Source organism: Phalacrocorax carbo, chromosome 15, assembly GCF_963921805.1.
Source record: "Phalacrocorax carbo chromosome 15, bPhaCar2.1, whole genome shotgun sequence".
NCBI lineage: Eukaryota > Metazoa > Chordata > Aves > Suliformes > Phalacrocoracidae > Phalacrocorax > Phalacrocorax carbo.
In genome coordinates this window covers 1,935,569-1,951,143 of record NC_087527.1, presented here as the reverse complement: position 1 = coordinate 1,951,143, position 15,575 = coordinate 1,935,569, and the positions used below count along the sequence as shown (strand labels likewise).

At 39.4% G+C, this 15,575-nt stretch overlaps 1 protein-coding gene across 8 annotated transcripts in view; it reads right to left on the bottom strand.

Moving 5' to 3' along the window:
- Positions 1-10,359, bottom strand: part of CIT (citron rho-interacting serine/threonine kinase) — a 72,943-nt gene extending 62,584 nt beyond the window's left edge. For 7 of the 8 annotated variants that reach the window (XM_064465819.1, XM_064465822.1, XM_064465824.1 and 4 more), the window contains exons 1-9: positions 10,305-10,359; positions 9,864-9,990; positions 8,974-9,115; positions 7,528-7,703; positions 6,086-6,187; positions 5,738-5,880; positions 4,681-4,774; positions 3,135-3,338; positions 1,770-1,923 (exon numbers count right to left, since the gene is read on the bottom strand). In XM_064465819.1, coding sequence (XP_064321889.1) covers positions 1,770-1,923; positions 3,135-3,338; positions 4,681-4,774; positions 5,738-5,880; positions 6,086-6,187; positions 7,528-7,703; positions 8,974-9,115; positions 9,864-9,959 — 1,111 coding nt within the window. In that variant the 5' untranslated portion in view covers positions 9,960-9,990; positions 10,305-10,359. Of the gene's footprint in view, positions 1-1,769; positions 1,924-3,134; positions 3,339-4,680; positions 4,775-5,737; positions 5,881-6,085; positions 6,188-7,527; positions 7,704-8,973; positions 9,116-9,863; positions 9,991-10,294 lie in introns of all 8 variants that reach the window. The other variant, XM_064465820.1, reaches the window with a different exon arrangement.
- Positions 10,360-15,575: the final 5,216 nt, after the last annotated feature.

Below are 15,575 nucleotides of genomic sequence, written 5' to 3'. Positions count from 1 at the left end.
GTTTTTAATCTAAATCCTGTGACCTCTTCCAGCACTCACTAGATTCCTAGTTTTCTCAGGCTCCAGTTAAACACCACTATCAGCAGAGGTCAAGATAAGAACGAAACTTTTAGCTTTTAGATAGCCAGGGTCAAACCCAACAAGGATTTTGAATAGAATGACAGCAACACTGCCCTGAATAAACCAGCAAATGGAGAACCACTGTGGAGAGCAAAGCACTAGGTGATACATTGAATTTCCTACTAAAAGCAAGACGACTGCTGTGTTTTGTGCTAGTTACAGTGGGGTTTTATGAAGTACGAGACATAACAACAAAGTCAGGGGTCAAAACTGCATGAATCTTCACAGTAGGTAGGCCCGGATATTACAGAGAGTGATGCAATCCTCCGGCCAGCTGCAAAGAGAAATGGGATTTTTAAAATCCCAAATGATTATTTCAACATTATAATGACATCAGGGCTGCCTACCAGACTGTCTGTCAGTATCACCATTGTCACAGGAAATGGCAAAACACTCAATTAACTTGCGCAGTTGTGTGAATACTGGACAGACGATTGCCAAGGAAACACCAGAACATAAGCTCACGTGCCATTTTTTTTCCAGACCCGAGATAATATGATAGAAATGCAATACAAAAATTTCAGAAACAGAAAGTGGTGGCTTAGGCACGGTTCCGAGGAAAGAAGGCAGAGTGAGCTGAAGTCCGGGAAAGGCAAGCTGAAATGATGAAAAAGACTCAAGGCTCAATGGCTCTCAAAGGGCAGAAACAATGGAATTTAACAGAACAGCAGCTCCACAAGTTCAAAATTAATGAATCAACAGAAAAGTGAGTAAACATTCTGCGGAGCTGACAGCTGAAGTGCTGAGATAGTCATCAAAAGTAGCAGCACTGGCTTAGCAATTTATCATGGAAAATGGAGCACAATCATTGCTCTTACAGCATATTTGATAAAGAATATAAGGCAGACATGTTCCTTGCCCAGATAATCTTACAGACCAAATAATTTAAAATACTATCCAACACAAGTCAGGCACTCAGACAAAGATCGTTGATGATGTGTGAAGTATTTGCTTTTGCCTTGGAGCTGGTGCCTCAGTACTTCCAAATACTAAATTCCGTTGCTTCCATAGTATTATAAACAATTTTCTGCACAGAAAATTATTTGGTTCACTGATTTTATTCCAATTATAGTAGAATGAACAGGTTTTTGACAAAAAATTAATCATATATTGGCCATAATAACTTTGAGGAAAATCTCCAATGCCCCTGTGACCACTGACATTTTAATCACCTACAGGAGCTAAAAAAAAAAAACAACAAACAAATGTAAATGAAGCCAGATCACAAGCAATGATACAGAAAAATCTGGAGATACAATAAAAAATACTAAGATTAAGCCAAAATTAAGCAAATTGAGGTGGAAAATGCCTGAAAGAACATACTGATGCATTTTAAACTGAGGAAAGACATGGAAAGGACCATTTTGATTTTCCAGTCTAGTGCCTGCAGTAATAAGGCAGTTGCATCAGAAATTCATAGAGAGTTGTATTAAACTTCATCTTACCTTAAAATTTTCACCTCAGAGATGTTAGCATATCCTACCCAAAAACCAAAATGAATTGTTTTGTTAAAAACATCTTCTCCAGGACACAATCCTGTTTCATTAGGGATAATTATTCAGATCAAACGCAATTACTCACATTGTGCAAATTTTCATGTTACCCAGAGAGACATAAATTGTTTATAAATGCAGTATTATTCTACTTACAGTTACGGATATTATTCCAGTCAATTTTAGAAAAAAATGGATGGCAGCAGAGTCCCTCATAACCCAGCCTTTCCTTCTGCCCACAAAGCAGGCTTTGGACCAGATCAAGAAATTCGCTACTAACTTTCACATCCTCTGGGAACTTCAGAAATCTCTGCAATAGAAAGAAAAGGATTTCTGCTCAGTAGGAAAACATTCCCAGGACAGTAAGATTAAGTTTTATTACTCTGAGATATGTCAGGCACAAAGGATAAATATTTATAGCACACAAAGTATTGTGCATTTTTTCCAAACAGGCTTCTCTCTGCATTCCCAGCAGTAAATGTAGGAACACAGGAACAATCCTACCCGATCAGACAAATGCGAGACCCAGATCACCACCTTATGCTGAACAATGGCCAACGGCATACACAAATGGAAGAGTAAAACAAGACACTTCCCAGAAAACTCTCCCAAACTTCCAAGGAGTTGTGGCTTAAGATTTTCTGAACCAGGGACGACACCTGTGTGTTTGCCAGATCTCAATGGATTCTTCTATGAATTTTTCTAGTCACTCCTTGAACGCATATAAACATTCAGTAGCTGCAAACTTAGGGCAAAGAGCTCCCCAGCATGAGAATGTGCTATGTGAAGTATCCTTTTTTGTCTGTAACATTGTTACTGTTGGCTACTTTCATTTGATGCCCCTAATTCCCATATTAGAAGAGATAATGGGCAACCATTCTTCGTCCACTTCCTCCCAGCTACACTTCTTTTTTTCTTTCTTTTCTTTCCCACTAACTCCTACTATTCTACGTGCTGCTTTTTGGACTGTTACTAAGAACTAAACTAACATTTGCATAAATTATAACATCAGGATTCTGTTCTTAAGCCCACCACTGGGTACAGTTGGAATACTTTCCCCTTCACATGCATTGGTTGAAATTTATTTACACTAAATTCCACATGATGTTTTAATCACACAGGCACTCAATATCCTCAGGCTTTTCTGCAGCTCTTCACAGCTAGCCTTTGTCTTTACTATCCAGAAACACTTAGCAAGATTCAGGAACTTTATCAATCCACAAGTCATCCTTTCAATCCCTTTTCTAGATTATTTTGGAGATGCTGCGATTATAGTGCCTAAGATGGACAGCTAAATCTTTATTTCATGCATTGCAGATGGTTATTTTTAAACACCTGTTACAAAAAATACCTTGATATCTACAATATGGAGACATATAAAAACACCATAAAGCATATATTCTAGATATGTGATGAACATCACAAAGTAAAAGACACCCATAAGCTTCTCTTTTCAACTGTAAAAGCACGATTTTTAGTTACAGCCTTTTTACCCAAGAACATGGAAGGAGCTGTTTCTACCTGGAAGTTCATGATGTTATTGAAAGTTTTTGCTGAAGTCCCTTCAGTGAATGGAGTCCTTCCATAAATCATTTCATACGCAATGACTCCTAGGGACCACCAGTCACATTCTGCACCATAAGAAGCTTTGCCGTCCCCATTCAACCCCGTCAGCATTTCTGGTGCCATGTAGTCAGGTGTGCCAACAGGTAGCTTGGCGTTTACCTAGACGCAAAGATGTACCAAGTGAAATTACAGCACTTTCTGTTCATCGTGATCTTGGTAATAAAACAAATCTTTTTTCTTTTCTTCTTCTTTTTTTTTTTTTAAATGAGACACAATTTTCAGCCCTCCAAGTGAATTTTAAGACAGTAATTTTAAGCAAGGCTGTTAAGCAAAAAAGTGCAAGGTTAAGAAAACTGCTGATAAACAAACAGAAAGCAAGCTATTTGGTATAAAAAAAAAAGTCAAATTATCAGAGCTAACTGTTACTAGAAACTACAAACAGCTTCAGTAGGAAAGTGGCATTCTAAAAAGCACAGGATTACTGAACACTGATGTTTTCAGCAGTTTGCACTGCTTCAACTAGGGACATCGTAGCTGAAATTTCAGCGTGTCAAATTTAGACATAAATATTCCCTGCCTTTGTCACATTCTGTGTCATCCCTACCTTTTTACCTTATGTTCATGACCAGCAAAAGTACTAGTATTTGAATTTCTGGAGTGCTCAGAAAACATAATTCAGGAGCCAAAACTGCAATCATTTTTGCACCGAGTGGCATAAAGAATGAAACAAAACAGCTGGCAAACTAACACAAACACCTGAAAATGATTGAAAAGATAAAGTGAAGACAAGTTTAAGAGAAAAATGCAATGCAGAGAAGCACTGAGAAGGGAAGAACAGGGAAGAGAACACTAAGAGTGACGATAGTAAGAAAATGCTACAAGAAAAAAATCAAAATTGTAAAACAAGACAGGAATCTGGTATAGAACTTCTTGCTTAGATATATTTTCATTTCAAATTATCGCTTGAAATTGTATTCAGTTACCTAAATTTACAAGCAACTTACAAAAAACCTCAACCAATTCACAGCTTTGAATATAGTGCTTTCTGGTGAGTAACGCTCAGAACACTGGAATGTGACTCTCTCCAACCAAGAGCTCCCCGACTTCAAAACTGTGCCACCTTAGTTACAACAAACACAACTTTCATTCCAATTATGAACAATTATAAAACCATGTCCTTCTTTAAACGCAGCACCGAACAGTTGTAAGAGTCTCTAGAAGTACGATTTCACATTGCAGTGCAGCACGATAAGAAAGTCGACTTGCCTTTACCTTACTGGCATATTAAAATTTTAATAACCAAATATATATCTGCTGAGAGCTGCAAAAGATACTGGAGCTCATGTTTGAAAAGCCATTCACAAATGGAAAAATATCACTGTGAACAGACTCCATATCAGACAAGAAAGGCAGAAGCACAAGGTGTAATCAAGGAACAGATAGAGTTAGTTTTCCTTTGACTGGACTATCCAAGCAAGCCATTTTAAATCCACATTATTACCGTTTTGTTCACTGTCATTTTGGCAGCTGACCCAAAGTCCACCAGTTTAATGTGTCCTGTTCGGTCAATAAGAACGTTCTCTGGTTTGACATCTCTGTAAGCAAGAAGAAAGCAATTAGTACCTTTCCATACCATTCCCCACTGTCACATCTAGGTAACAGGATATGCCTTTTCAGCTACACTCAACCCTGTGCTCAGTTCCATAAAACCTTAACAAGTGGGTGTCTTATTTCCAACTGCTTTTCTGTTTCCAAACAAATATGAAAGTAGTAAAGTTTTCCTTATTTCATGGAAAGTTAATAATTATTGATAGAAGGTGAAAAGAGAAGGTGGTTTCGCACCTTGACTACCTTCTAACTGAGTTCCAGTGAAGTATTATGTAGCTTTCTTCCCAAACTTCCTCAGAACTTATGCTGTACATCTTTCAAATCCAGGCAGCTACCCCACATTAGAAAGGCACAGCTTGTGCTCTAAGTGCAGCCACTACAGCTGCTTGGAACATAAAATACTTCATAACATTTCCAAAACCTCAGAATGCAAAACATTTATTAAACACCAACATGATTTGAAAACGCGTGCAGCAACAGCCTTCAAGGCACGATATAATCTTTAGAAAACTCTGTGATATTTAACTACTCCAACATCCTATACTGCCCTGTTCGCCAACTAGCACACAAGCTTTAACAACTACACTTGGTTCCCATACTACTTGGTGCTAAAAGCAACGATCTCTGGAAAAGATTTTAATTTTTTATAGTGCAACATTGAGGCTTCTTATTACTAAGCCTTCAGAAAATATATGTAACAATCCTTCCTTGATATTAGTTTGAACTTTACATCAAAGTTAACGCCTTTAGCTACAATTATAGTTGGAGTCTGATTAATTTTCTAGTTTTCTCTCCTGATACAGCATGTGAAATATCATCCTGAAAGAGGACGGATTATTAAAAAAAAAAAAAAAAAAGGGCAAAAAACCAAGAATGCATCATTCCAGAACACTTTTTCTGGAATGATACTGATCCAATATTATGTGCAGTGCAAAGCAATCTTTACCTACCGGTGTACATAACCCATCTGATGGACACTGTGAATGGCTAAAACCAACTCTGCGAGATAAAACTGCACCATACTCTCATCTAGCTGGTCCTCATATCGGTTTAAGAGTGACAGTAAGTCCCCTCCAGGCTGATACTCCATAATCTACATAAAATTTTAAAGAACAGATAAAGTCCATATATACAAAAGACACACCATTCAACTCCTCCATATTACATATAAAGCAGTTGTTATATAATGCAGGAAAATTTACAGAAAATGAGCACATTTCAACTGTCACATTGTTCTTCAACTTAACGATGGCAATAGCATTCAATAGAGGAGAAAAGAAACAAACACTAGGCATTACCAAGTAGAGATTTTTCCTGTCTTGAAATGCATATTGTAACTGTGGAATCCACGGGCTGGTGCCCTGAGATAATATACTGCGCTCTTCTTCAAAAAATGACACCTACAAAAAAAGGAAGCGTTCAGTTATATCATGATGAAAATGAGCTAGAATACATTAGAGTCCCCAAGTTTTAGGAAGATTTGAGTCTGTGCCAAAAGCACACATCACAAAAAAAATTGCACAGAAAATATTAAATGCTGCTTCCTTGTGATGTGCACCTTTAAAGAAAAGCAGTTTCACTCCTTTGTGTTTTTGATTCCCCTCCCGCCTTCTGTTGTCTAGCTTGCTTTCAGCTGAATAGTCCCTGCAACAAAGGCCAGCTCCCCTTCCGAACTGGTGAAGCATATACCAGTCTGGAGTGCAATCTTGGTTGACCTCATCTGGACTGGCCCTAATGAAACTAATCTCAAAAGAATCAGACAAGCAAAATAGAAGCCAGAGCAATTATGGGGTAGCATCTTACAGCTAATTCAGTAATAAATTCATTGTACACTACTAAAATACAAGGTTTTCTTGAAAACATCCTGTATCAACTATTTAATTATTTAGATGTGCAGCCAGACATCAAGAAATTAATTTTACTAGAGAGATACTGCTAGTGCATTTAGATTGACATTCCCTACTTTCACAGACCCACACTCAACAAGACCAAGCAAGTGTCCTATTGAGGGTAGTATCATACCTTGCTTTCTTGTCAACCTATGCCATAGCAAGAGTAATTTTAGTTTAACTTCACTTCTGGTAGCCACAAACAATGCTGAGGGATCTCAGGAGCAACCCAGCTGCACCAAGTATTGGGAACAACTGATGCAGATATTGCTGTATAAATTCACAAGGTCTTTCATGGAGTATCTCTGTCCTACTTATCATCTCACGTCAGTGAAAGAGTAACTTCTGTTTCTCACCAAACTATGATAACAACCTCCATTATCCCTTTTTTAAGTTTTCAAGTAACACATTTCTCAAGCTAGTGAGAGGCTCTCCATAAAAATCCAGTCACCACAGTTTGCCTTCACACCCACTCTTGACATTCTATGTCGCTCTTTAAAATAAAACCCTTAATGAATAGATTGCCTAAAAATTCAAGCCACCATCAAGCTGATCAATACCAATCCAGTATTTTCTTCATCTTTTTTTAGCTGTCTTGCAGTTAGATGGTAAGCACCTTGAGACAAGGGCCTTTTTTTGTTTTGGATGGCACCTCACCCAATAGATTCATGGTCTAAGGCAACGGCTTTTAAACACAACAAAACTACACACAAATCTATTACTTCACTGAAATGTAGCATGATCCTTCTCAAGATACATTTTTAACTTAATTCTAATAGTGGTGTCAAAAAGGTGAAGTTCAATAAATTGTACATTATCGTTCTACTGTCACAACAGAAAAATATACGTACGTGCTCCTGCGCCAGCAAGGACTCCTTGCTCATCACCTTCATAGCGTATACATCACCAGTAACCTTCTCCCTTACTACTTTTACATCTGCAAAGTGACCACAGCCAACCACACTCTTTACTTCAAAATCCTTCACGCTGGGTTGCAGTTCCCTTAATTCAGCTATAGTCTCTGCATCTATGAAAATAAAACACTTATTTTTACATTAGCCAACTGTCATTTCATAATGAACGCAACAACATAAATGGGGAATAAAATGGAACAAAAAAAATTTTAGTTCCAGACTCTTAAGAAATGTTAAATCATTCCAGAATATGCTTCTTAAAAAACCAGTATGCATAAGAACTAGAAAAAGACTATATTAATTCATAGTTAAGACTGAAATATGGTACATACAAAAGAATCAGGAAATGTTAAGACGGTTCCCATAGCAACCATAATTCTGCCCCATTCATAACATCATAGGCTGAGAGCATCTTTTGTTTCTAATTTCTTTCCAACCAACCTTTACAATACAAAGTGTATTCTCTAAATATGAGGGCTTCACCCAGCCGTGAGTTCTACAAGTCAAGTGGCAAGGTTTTCTCCTCTGCCTGTGGGAGGCACTAGTCTATTGTCTAACAAATAACCGTAGACGTGACATTTCAGATATTCAGTTCAAGTTTTGCTTTGACTAGCTTCAACCAGCATGCACTGTGAAAATCAATTGCTCTCTGTAGATTGTTCTAAAAATTCTTCAGACTAGCAGAAAATTACTCTCTGCTAATAGTATCTAGAAACTGTTGGATGGAGCTATCGTAGGGGGCATGGTAAGTTACTTCCAACCAAACAGCTTTCTAGAGTGTCTCAGTAGAAAGATTGATGAGCCTTTCCCCCCACCCGCAAAGAATCCAAGCACACCATCAGTAAAATATTTACTCTATCAGAAGTTATATTTCTGAAGCACAGAATTACTATTTACAAGCTACACATGCAAAACTCAGATAACACATAGAATCGAAAACATTACTTCTGGCTGAAAGAGACCAGTATTACCAAGTTCCTTTCTACATATTTTTTCCCTCGTACCTCTAGTCACTGTCCTGCTCTCAACATCTGCATTCCTTCTATTGTGCAGGGTTGGAGCTTTGCTGTACACAGTACTCAGACACTTTTAAAGACAGTACCTCCTCAACCAGAAATATAGTACAGACTAAGAAGGGTGCCCATTTGAGTCACAGCACTTCAAAAGCCACTTACATTTGACCTTTTTGGACCTGAACAAAGCCCAGCTAAGATTGCCAAGGTCCCCTTTGCAACATTGGGTCTGTCCACAAAACGTCTGATGCTCAAAGTCCTGGGTTACAGTCATTAATGAATCAAAGCAACTGAAGCATTATTTAAACATTCAGATTCTTAAGCACCACCTTTTAAAATGACACCTGAAAATTAGTCTAAACAAACTTACACTTCTTGACAAAGTTGCCAACATGTTTAATTTTCATTAAAGCAGGGTTTCTGCATTCTTCAAAAAGAACAAATAAAGAATCAAGGATGCCTTCCCGGGAGAGAGGAGACATCTGCTGTTGAGTCACAAAGAACGGCTTCCCCTAGAAAAAAAAAAAGAAGCAACAGCAGATGGAGTCTCAGACAACAATGAAAACCCTCAAACCAATAACATATGTATGGAGCAGATTATACATTACCCATTTAAAAATCACTATCTCAGAAATTAGACAAATGATGCAGAAGTGTGATGTAAATACATCAATTTGCTATGTCTATCTCTAATGGCTGTTACAGGTATTTTACTTTTAGACAAAGCAATCCTCTAAAGATTGTTAAAGTTCAAATCACAGCTTTCTTGAATCTACGTCCTACCGGTGATTCTGATCTGACTGGCTTTATTCTTGACATTGTACTACATGGTTTTTTCATGGTACAGTTTAAGCAGTTTCAATATTAGCTCTAGAAGGAAAAGCTGCTGAAGCTCAGATAATCAACTAGCAGCTGGCTCAGTAAATCCATCTCATGGCAAACCCTCAGTTACATCACCCATGAAAAAACTGCAGATTACAGAACACAGAATATTCCATCTTTATGTGGGAAAATCCACTCAGGCTAGAACATTAACCGATACACATAAACGTAAGACCAGCTAGTATCCACAGACCATTGTGCAAACCAGATACACGCTTTGAACTTCAACAAGTTACCCCTTTCTTTTACCCCTCCCTCCAAAGACCCACAGAGGCATGCTTGGAGTGCCCACACCAACAAGCAAAACTGTATTTTGATACGCTGGGTATGGACACGGATGAAACCGAGACAGCTAAACCCATGCCAGGTGCTCTTCACCTGAAAGAGAAGATTGAGCCGAGAGATTCGGCTGGCGATGGACTCCGTCGGTCCTGCCTCTACTGGATTTCGGGCACCGCATTTAAATTTCAACATCTTATACGTATTATCTTGTAGAAAAGATCACCTGAAAAAGAGAAGAGACACTTTCAAGCAGACGCACTTAAAAAGGGGGGATGAGAGGGGCAGAACTGAAGCAACGTTTGCGTTCCCTCAGAGCCGCAGTTTATTAAAGTTAGGAAGCTCGAACGCAGCCGCAGCGTAACAGCAATGACTGTGTTTAATGTTCGGGGAAAGGAGCGGAGGGGGAAGGGCTGTAGGCGGAAACCAAACCCGGGGGGGGGGGGCAGAGCGCCCCCCAAACGGCGGCCGTAATGGGACTAGTGGTTAACGGAGCCGCACCGACTCCCCGCAGTCCCCCTCCAACCCACCCCACTTTACCGCCATCCAAGTTTGAACGGAGCGAAGGGCGTAACCCGGCGACCATCACTTCCGATGACGCGCACCAAGCGCCGCCGTCCCAGCCAATCCCGAGGCCGGTCTGGCGGAAGCGCGGTCGTCACGAGGCACCGCCTCCCTAGAGGCGCGGCTGAGGCCCCCTGGGGACGTCAGCTGTGCGTCGCCCTGCCCCCCCGCCGCCCCGATTAACGGTTTTAACCGTCGGGTTGGCGGTCTGTCCGTAGGGCCGGCCTGCCGCCGAGGGGCCGGGGCCGCAGGAGGGAAGGGCAGGCCACGGTTTTCTTTGCCAAATTTTGAAAGGCAAAAATGAGTCATTCTTAATAGTTCTGACTGGAGCTGGTTCAACCGTAGGCTAGGCGTCATAGTTGGCAGCAGCTAACTGCCAGGTAGGACAGCCAGAGGGGAAATAGAAGGGTTTACAGCAGCTTTACATTTTCCTCTCTAAACCACATATTTGACCTTTCTGTCCCCAGTGTGTGTGCGTGATACACGTGGCCGTTTTCTTCATCTAGAGGGTAGTGAGCTTTCAAGTGAAGCATTGGTGAAGATGTTGCAGCTCAGCATCCCCTCCAAAGTGCTGATGTGCCACCCATCAAAACCCTAAGGGGAATGCAGTGGGACCTTGTTTAACAGTGGATCAGCCCAGTGATGTCATTGGGGAACATCAGAACGAAAGCACTGATGCTATCGGCAAACATCAGTTAGGCAAAACAGAGGCTGCTATTTCAAAGTACTGTTCATAGTCACACAGTGTCTTGGCAGGATTTAAGCTGGCAACAGAAGCCTAGGTGATGGGGTTCCTTAAGAATAATCATGTTGCTGTGTACTGACATAAAACAAGGTGTTTTGCTATCCAGCAATGATTTTAATTATGCTAATGCTGGCTTGGCATCTAACTGATAAAGTAATGCACTGATGGATTTATTATATTACGACTTTATACAAACAATTTTACAGATTTGTGCTTCCTCCCACCTCTTCCAGTCCACCCCTGGAACACTGACATTTTTTTGGTGTATTTCTTGTCTCAGATTTGCATATCTGGGTTCATTTCAAGTTATTAAACCTGAAAGAGTTTTTAAAATCTAATTTATTGTCCACCACCTGCACTGCCAATTTACTTTTTGGATTCCATTCAGGACACTGTCATTGTCTATGTCTCATCGCAACTGCATTGCACAGGAGAGATCAGCTCTTAAACAGAAGTGCAGTAACGAGCTTCATAAACTGGTTGATTTTCATGCTAGTACATTTTGGTAAAATACCACATCCTGCCTCAATGCTTGGAACGCTATCGCATCTAAGGGTACTCTGTCCTAGATTTTGGACGAGTCCCATTGTCCGCCATCCAAACTAAGTGGACAACTTTAGGCTCCTCTGCCTTTCCCCTTCTGCTGCACAAATGCCCTTAGCCCCCTCTCTTTTAAGTGCCAAAATTACTGTTAAATATCCACACTGTTTTTAGTGGCACTTGAGGAATTACCATGTCTGTACCTTAGTTTAGATTTAGAAAGTGGGGAAGCAAGAGAGATGGGTTCTCCTTCTGACAGCTCGTTTCCATACTGTGTTCAAATAACAAGGTGTGGCTGATTCTCTTTCCATCTTTCCTGCAGGATGGTGTAGAACAGCTGATCCACAAACTGGATGAGGAGATGGGTCATAAAAGGTTTCATATCAGTTGCATTAGGCTAGGCTTGTCCTTCTACAATATGAACACTACTTCTGGGTCTCCCACAAAATATCCCAAACTGGTTTGACCAGCCAGGCGCATTACACAGCCCTACTTGGCTAACAAGTTTGCCTCAGTTATCTAACTGGCCTCTCAACTGCCTGACAGGTTCAACTAGAATTTGAGTTTAGTTGCTACAATTTTCATGTTTATAACTTCATTTTCCCAAATAAGATTTCCTCGTTTGGGTACTGTTGAGCGCTTGCAAGCAAGGAAGCTGGCTGTTAAAAGCATTCTTTGGGACAGATTCAGCTTTCCTCAAAATTTAGGTGTGGGCTCAAGTTAAGTCAGATTCATTTCCTTCAAGGAGGCCCTCAAGCACGTATTTTGCTAGAAGCAACAATGTGGTAGAAGGTTACTTACTGTTTTTTCTTCTTTGTTGCTGTGTAAAAGACTCGCATAAACAAGAACATCTACAAGCAAAATGAAATAGTATTAATAAATACAGCTGCACCAGAACTGTTATCAAACATTAAGAAAAGAAGCTGAAGTGGCAGACGGAAGAAGTAGAGGAGAGAGAGAAAAGCTGTGCAGTTTAAGTGATAAAACCTCAGTACCCACTGTAGATGTCTCAGGTAAAAAAAAATACCTTTTCAGAAGAACATGCATTTCATTTTTCTTTAAAGTGGTGATCTGAAGTCTTCAGAGTGAAAGTGATGGTTCCTTCATACGTAGGATATATGTATCAAGAGCAATAATAGTACACCACTTCTTTGCCTTTATAATGGCCAAATTATATATCACTGCTCCTGTGGATAACCTCATTTAACTTGAAGCAGCAGCAGCAGACCTGCAATTGTATAAAACAAGGTCTTATTCCCTACTATTAAATTAAAAGGTCATTCAATAGCATGACGGAATAAATAGCTCTATGTTTTTCCCTAAAGGAGGGCCCAAGATGGTGCTCAACATGTTTTGATATTGCATTGAATTGGTTACCATCTGTTTGGAATTTTTTTATTATAAGAGTAGGGGTTTTCCTTTATTTCCTTGGCCAGCGTTCTCTTCTCTCCTCCTGTTGTATAGTGCACCAAGGTGACCATGTTCCAAAGGTTGCTTGTCTCTGTGACACCCTTCAGGAAATGTAAAAGATCAGGCATGTAAGTATGCCAACTTTTTGCCAAGAACCTGGCACTCGGATTCTAAACCAAACTAACATCACCATATTTTAATGGACAGAGAGATGCCAAATCCCCCCAACACCATCTGACTGTGAACTTCTGTATTTACAGCAGCATCACTCTTAAATATCTTCATCTTTGGAGCAGCAAGATGCTTGTGACTGCTTCCAGGAATCTAACTTCCTGAGACTTACATACATATGGCTAGAAGGTAATAAAAAAAAGCTTGTGCTGTCACAATTCTAAGAGCTAAGCATGACCAAAAACCGCCTATTTTTTGTCCTACCTTGGAAATCTCTTCAGCTCTGTTGTTTCCAAATTTTAATCCATTCATGCAGACTGGTAGCAGTTTGCAACCTAGGCAACCTAGAAGTATGTGGACCCCAGAAATAAATCATGTTCTTCAGTGATTCTTTTGTTGAATGTTATGGCTGGGCTTTACCATAGCTAATCTATTTGAGATATATCCCTCATCAGCTCTGTTCCCTTCTCTAACTTACCAGTATTTAAAAGATCCTGCAATAAACCAAGCTCTTCCTTTTTTTTTCCTAGCCCTAACCCTGATCGTAGCTACGTTATCACTTTCTGCACCAAAATAAAGGCTTAAACCTGGCTGACTTGAATACTATCATAAATCCTTGGTAATAGTAGCTCTCACCATTGTTTAATGGGACCTAAATAATCCTTAGATCCTAGGCGTGGTTTTTGCCCCTTGTTTTCCCAAACTATCTCAAAATATCCAACCAAGATGCAACAGTCTTGCACACTGCGGGGGACACATGTATATTTGCACAGCACATCCTCAGGAATAACAGTTATGGAAGAGGTAAGTAAATTCTTTTTCAGAGATGATAGGAAGGCAAAGAGAAATGATCATGAGGAAAAGAATTATTGTCTTTCCTTCTGCACTATTTTTAATTTCCTCAATAGAATTTTTGGAAAAACACCATTCTGCAATCATTCTCCTAGGATAAGCATAAAGGAAACAAAACCTTAAAAGACCTAAATGGCTGTGAGGTGTTTCTTCCATAGACTTCCACTAGAAGTTAGGTACAGAGCTACATGTGATAATATTCTTCGAGGTTATTTTGATTGAAATATTAAAGATCTTTCTTGTTTGTATTAGCCATATGCTAATAATAGTATTGTATAAGTGCTAATGTTCATGGGGGTGGTGTTACATATTGGTTTTATGGTCTTTATATTTACAGAAGTAAAAGCCATTAACGTAGTGTTTTAGATACACATGGTAGCTTCCATATTAGATAGGGAGCCATCATCTATCTTTTTTTTTTTTTTTAGTTTATAAAAATGCAGACAGATACATGCGATGCTCTTCAGCTCTAGCCCCGGGTCTGAGGAACCCTCATTCCAGCACACACAGTTCAGTGACTACCTGAACACGTTTTCTTACCAAACCCTCCTAACATACAGCCCTGTGTTGAATTTCTATTTAAGCCACAACATAATCGTGCTAAATTTCTGGTGTGACCAAAAGGGAATGGTGACTGAACTGGGTCACTAACTGTCCTTTCTATATGCGAACTGGGCACTTAGCCACATGAAGGTAAAGCTTTTTTTAAATCCTAATTATTTTCCATGTTAATTTTTCTTACATTCATCCTAAAACAAATTCTTCACTACTTACTGGAGAAATAATTTGTTAATTTTTAGATCCAGTGAAAAGCACATGATCTTTTACTTACCTCATCTTCAGACTTCCTTTGTGCTATCACAGGAACACCCCTGATTCCACAAAAATTGTTTTATAGAAAGAAATTTATTAAACCTCATGATCTGTCAAGACACATGAATATTGATGTGTTCACATTAACATCTCCTGGAGCAGCTGAAAACTAAATTTGTCATGACTTAATGGGAACTATAGGTTGCAGAGCAACAAGTGATAGGGGCTTAATTAAAACAAAGCTGGCAAAGTATCTTAGCAAGTATAATAAACATTTTATTTTAAATGTAGCTAAAGAACTACTGGCATGTTTTCATTGATGTGGAAAGTAAGGCAATGTTGAACTCTTTTAAAAGATAAAACCCAGAATGGGACAGGTGCAGTTTATCATCTGGAAACCAAATATAACAGAATACTCAATGACTCTGGAATCATGTAGGAGATGGCCATATCAAATTATATTTTACATAGATCCCAGAAGACGATATGAACTGAGATACCTTTATAGTAAAGAGACAAAATTATTTTGAGAGCACAATTAAAACATTATTAGAATTTAATCTCACATTGGTCCTAAGACGAATGAATTCTAGACGTTCACAGGAGGACTTTTTCCTTGCCTTAGATCAACAAACAATGATTTGCTTGCTTGTGGGATGGTCACTGGCGCTTCATTGCCATGTGCTGGAACTGCATTTCGAAACCTGGCATTCCCC